The following is a 6000-nucleotide window of genomic DNA, read 5'->3' on the forward strand; positions in this document are numbered from 1 at the left end:
CCCATTCCGTACATCTCTGTGGATGGAAGGTAAAATATAAGTGTCTGCTAAGTGTCTGAGCTGAGGAAATTTTATGTGTAGGAAAATTTACATACCAGTGGCATCACTTACTGAGTTGGTATTATGGAGTCTTCTTAAATCCCTGAATTTCCTCTTAGAATTAATAGTGCCTGGAGAATCCATCTCTCTCGTACATTCATAAAAATATGAGTAACATTTTACTTATACTTTCAAAGGAGATTTAACCTTAACTGCATTATAAGGAGTAATGGGTTTAAAGTTAAATCTTCTTTGAATATGTAATTTCCACATTCAAAGGCAAAAATGAAGATTTCACTAACCCATATTTATGCATAGAATATTTCCATTAAGCAGGATAGCACAGAGTCAGATAATTTTTTTGATTTTCCTTTATGCAAGGATTAGACACTAAAGAGATCCATGAATGTAGCCGTTTCATCTTATACATTCTGCCACAGCTAAGTTAGTTCAAGGGCCAGAGAATTAATAAATTATGGATTATTAATACTTCCTATAGCAAAAATGCTTAATTAATACTATGGTTACTAAACTATAAAAGACATGTCTTTGGGGTGCTCAGAGCATCTGATTAACATTATTTAATTCCGCATTTACTCAGACTCATTAAGCACGTCCAGCTCCTTGGCCTTTGGTCTCTCTGCAGCACCAGAAATGCTGGAACATATGGACTGCACTATTCATGCCCCCTCAGTGCCATCCCAAGCTTGATCCACTGACATTTGGACAAGATGCTTAGAGGACTGAAGCTCTTGGCAAACTGTACTCTTGGAAAAATATATATTCTGTTTTAGTTTTTAAGGAACTACTAAATTTACTCTTAAACCCCAGTATTTGTACTGTACTTTCATCAGCATTTTAATGAAAGCTGGGAGAGAGGCCAAATTGGAGATTCAGCAAAATGTTGCTTATAATTTTGAACCAGAAATTTTACTAAATCCTTTAGATAATGTATGTGCTGTATCCCTGCCTTTATTCTTTCTAAAGGAAGAGCAGGAATCATAATGCCCTTCTTTAGGTAAGTCAGCAAGGATCCCTCTAAATTGACCTCAGGTTTTCCAGAGAGGTGCTTCCTTGTGGAGTGCCCTGGCCCTCAAACTTGAGTTTTGCTAAATTTATTTGAAAATATATTAATATTCTGGCTTAATATAACATTTCCAGATTCTTAGAATTTCTGAAGTATTATCTGAATAAAAGGCATTTCAGTCTTTAATTGGGCATTTTGGTGTGACTTCTTTCTTTACACTACATGTATTTTGTATAATTTCTCATTAAGTTCATTCATGCAACTCTGCTTCAGGAAGAGTAATTTACTGAAATTGTCAGCATTTTTTTGCTTCTCATATTTTCTTGCATATAATCTCATGCTGATGCTTAAGAGGATAGGATTCTACTCAACGGATTAAAATGGTTTCTTATGGGTGCTGCTGCTGTTGCTGCTAAGTCACTTCAGTCGTGTCCAACTCTGTGTGACCCCACAGACGGCAGCCCACCAGGCTACCCTGTCCCTGGGATTCTCCAGGCAAGAACACTGGAGTGGGTTGCCATTTCCTTCTCCAATGTGTGAAAGTGAAGTTGCTCAGTCGTGTCTGACTCTTAGCGACCCCATGGACTGAAGCCTACCAGGTTCCTCCGTCCATGGGATTTTCCAGGCAAGAGTACTGGCTGCTAAGTCACTTCAGTCGTGTCCGATCTGTGCGACCCTATAGACGGCACCCCACCAGACTCCCCCGTCCCTGGGATTCTCCAGGCAAGAACACTGGAGTGGGTTGCCATTTCCTTCTCCAATGCATGAAAGTGAAAAGTGAAAGGGAAGTCGCTCAGTTGTGTCCAACCCTTAGCATGGACTGCAGCCTACCAGGTTTCTCCATCCATGGGATTTTCCAGGCAAGAGTACTGGAGTGGGGTGCAATTGCCTTCTCCACTTATGGGTGCAATGGAGTTTAAATTTGAGGAAAGTACTTTTCCAGATTATCAGAATTCTTGCTAATTCTGTCTCTCTCTTTGCCTGCATATAATGATCTTAAGTAAGACATCGGTATGTCAAGGTCTCAGTGGTATAGAAAACTCAGTTCCTTTGAAATCTGTTCTTCTAGTATATAATTATTGAGAAGTGTAAGCTAGACGCTGACAGAAATGTTTTCATCCTCAAGGCATTATCTGATAGTATGATTTATACCAGATTAATGACTGGCCGAACCACTGGGCAGGGCATAATATTTCCAAGCAATTACAAAGAATGAAATGTCTTTCTCTCTTTTCAGGTTTCCCGAATCTGCAGTTTCTGTTTTGAAGAGCCAACACTTACGGCAGAAACTCCTTCAGTCTCTGTTTCTTGATAAAGTTTACTGGGAGAGTCAGGGAGGTAGACAGGGCATCGAAAAGCTAATTGATGTGATAGAACAGAGAGCCAAAATCCTGCTCACCTACATCAACGCACACGGGGCCAAAGTGTTACCTATGAATGAATAACAAAAGGTCTTCTGGCTAGCAGTCCAGTCCTTTTAGAGATGAGGCAGTGGAGATGAACACACAAAGTAAATGAATTTAATCTAGTAAATATGATGAACCTGAGCACAATAGCAGTCTTTAAAAGCTTTTGCAAATATACTGCTAAGATGTATCTGTTTACATTTTCCTTTAACATCATGACCTGGAGTCTCAACATCTGAGCACAGAATGGTTGCAATTTTGATCCCAGTTAGTTGTGTTAAAGCACCTGTCACATCAGTTAATAGGATAGTATGAACCAGAAGTGGTGACTCCTTTAATAAATCAGGTTTGATGCCATTTGCTGGTCTGACTAAATACTAATGGGAACAATTCTGGACATCTTTCTGTTGTTGATTGTTAGAACAGACAGTAGTTTCAACACTACCCAGAGGCAACTCTACACTGGAAAATGGAGGTGTATAACCTTCAGAAACTTCAGATTCTATAGTAATTCTAAGGAGAAATGTTGGTTTATTTGTAAAACCTCCAGTGTATATTCTATTGTATCTAAAAATGATCAGCCAGCTTTGTGATCCTCAACACAAGAATCACATTTTCCATTCCCTTTCGGAAATGTATTAACATTTTGTTATCAGTATAGAAACCTACATCTGACAGTTTATACATTAAGTAGTTTTACTCTTTGTTTTAGTCCAACTTATGTCTGGTGGCTTAAAAATTCAATTTTTAGGTATAAAGTTGCATATGTGAAACTATGCTTATTGAGTGTCTTTTGGTTGGGTGGATGCTCTTTTTACATTTTTTGTCATTTTTACTAAGGATAGGCTATAATTTCTGCTTATTTCATAAATAATAGTGGATTTCTTCAAGCTTGTTCTTTGTAATTATATTTAAACAGAATTAATTGATATTGTCCAGATATTGACAATAGGACCAGAGTGTGTTTGAATATATTGTTTGACTTTTTCCAATATGAAAAATAGGAGCAAAATAAGTTAAAACCCAACTCTGGTCAGTTCTCCTCAAGTGAAATCGCATGACTAGAAACAGGAAATTGGAGGATATTTAACCTCAAACAATTCTCTCTGAACTCTGTTGCTTAGTCACTAAGTCGTGTTCGACTCTGTGACCCCATAGACTATAGCCCTCCAGGCTCCTCTGTGCATGGAATTTCCCACGCAATAATAGTGGAGTGGGTTGCCATTTCCTTCTCCAGAGGATCTTCCTGCCCCAGGGATCGAGCCCATGTCTCCTGCTTGGCAGGTGGATTCTTTACCACTGCACCACATGTCCTTGGAGACATCTACATCATGGTGTTTGATAGATGTTCACATAGAGATTTGAAGTCTTGAACAAATAGCTATGACCCTCCCCCCTCACTCTTATTAAGAAGCTACTATACTGACTTCTTTCAGCTAAAAAAAAATAAGAATGTTTATAATGCAGTCTATCCTCTGTTTTCTCAGTTCTGCATGTTATTCCTAAAGTGCATCCCATTTTCTGTGTTCTAATAAGGGTTGCTCAGAATCCCTGAAGATTAGAATTACTAAAGACAGCATGATAAAGGCTAACCTGTCTATAGATTTTAATTTATACAAACGTTTGAGGCAAAGTGACATAATAACATGTAGATTATAAGAAGACGTAGACAAAGAAGAAGGGAATCATTTGATCCTCTAATTATAACTTTTCTAGGCTTACATGCAAGCCCTACTTGTCAGCACTCTCACTTCTCAGCTGACCCTTAGAGCTGGCCTTCAGACCATGCTGTCTTCAGCGTTCCCTCCGCAGCCCTGAGTGCCTCTCCCACCCTCCGCCCCATACTTTCTAAGTACACGTGGACTCTGCTGAGTCTCCACTGCTACCTGCTGTATTTGATCTTTTTAAGATCACTTTGTGTCTCAAGAATCAGCATATTAATGAGAAATTGGCCTAACAGAAGTCTGGAGATGCAAACTCTACATTAAAATAACTCTTTGTCAAGTTGCCTTATACTTTGTCTTATCTAGGTGGCATATTTGCATTTTAATATGCCTTTCATGGAATATACCATCTTGTCCAACTTTGTGATACTGGTGCTGGAAATCCCAGGTTTCTCAGAACTGGCTTTGATTTTGCATCTTAACCTATACCCCTTCTGGGCAACTTGGTCCTCCTGCTGGTGGGTCTCATTGTTTATTTGCCTCCAGTTTTTCTGAAATGCAAAGTATCAAATGACAGGTCCAGGAACACATGTTTAATTTAGTCATCTTTGCTTTTTAACAGTATATGTTGTTTTAGAATCAGTGGATAATTCATGCTATATTATTTTTGAATGATGGAAGACTTGAGGCCAGGCTTTTCATTCTAATAAATAAATTCTTCTTTTACTGAAACAATGAGAATACTCTGCCTTTCAAATGTACTCATTATGCTGCAGTTTGGTTCACATTGCACATTATGGGGTTTATTTATAATTTGATAAATTTAAAATAGAGCAGTTTACATAGGCAGACATACAGAAGCTTATTCTTGTGTGATTATTTTTTAAACTGATATTATGAAAATAAACATATCTTAAAAATATGTCATAAAAATGTTAAAAATTAAAAATGTGTGTTTTTTATTTTGTCAGTGTTTTTGTTGTTGGTTCATTTTTATCTTGTTTTATAGGTGAATTGCTTTTTATTTTTATTTTTATTTTTAGTTTTTTATTTTTTAAATTTTAAAATCTTTAATTCTTACATGCATTCCCAAACATGAACCCCCCTCCCACCTCCCTCCCCAGAACAACTTTCTGGGTCATCCCCATGCACCAGCCCCAAGCATGCTGCATCCTGCGTCAGACATAGACTGGCGATTCAATTCACATGATAGTATACATGTTAGAATGTCATTCTCCCAAATCATCCCACCCTCTCCCTCTCCCTCTGAGTCCAAAAGTCCGTTATACACATCTGTGTCTCTTTCCCTGTCTTGCATACAGGGTCGTCATTGCCATCTTCCTAAATTCCATATATATGTGTTAGTATACTGTATTGGTGTTTTTCTTTCTGGCTTACTTCACTCTGTATAATCGGCTCCAGTTTCATCCATCTCATCAGAACTGATTCAAATGAATTCTTTTTAACCGCTGAGTAATACTCCATTGTGTATATGTACCACAGCTTTCTTATCCATTCATCTGCTGATGGACATCTAGGTTGTTTCCATGTCCTGGCTATTATAAACAGTGCTGCGATGAACATTGGGGTACATGTGTCTCTTTCAATTCTGGTTTCCTCGGTGTGTATGCCCAGCAGTGGGATTGCTGGGTCATAAGGTAGTTCTATTTGCAATTTTTTAAGGAATCTCCACACTGTTCTCCATAGTGGCTGTACTAGTTTGCATTCCCACCAACAGTGTAGGAGGGTTCCCTTTTCTCCACACCCTCTCCAGCATTTATTGCTTGCAGATTTTTGGATCACAGCCATTCTGACTGGTGTGAAGTGGTACCTCATTGTGGTTTTGATTTGCATTTCTCTAATA

At 38.3% G+C, this 6000-nt stretch overlaps 1 protein-coding gene across 3 annotated transcripts in view; it reads left to right on the forward strand.

The window, feature by feature from the left end:
* Positions 1–5085, forward strand: part of GASK1B (golgi associated kinase 1B) — a 70274-nt gene extending 65189 nt beyond the window's left edge. For all 3 annotated transcript variants that reach the window (XM_069558602.1, XM_069558604.1, XM_069558601.1), the window contains one exon: positions 2304–5085. In XM_069558602.1, coding sequence (XP_069414703.1) covers positions 2304–2511 — 208 coding nt within the window. In that variant the 3' untranslated portion in view covers positions 2512–5085. The remainder of the gene's footprint in view (positions 1–2303) is intronic.
* Positions 5086–6000: the final 915 nt, after the last annotated feature.

This window comes from Ovis canadensis, chromosome 17, assembly GCF_042477335.2.
Source record: "Ovis canadensis isolate MfBH-ARS-UI-01 breed Bighorn chromosome 17, ARS-UI_OviCan_v2, whole genome shotgun sequence".
NCBI lineage: Eukaryota > Metazoa > Chordata > Mammalia > Artiodactyla > Bovidae > Ovis > Ovis canadensis.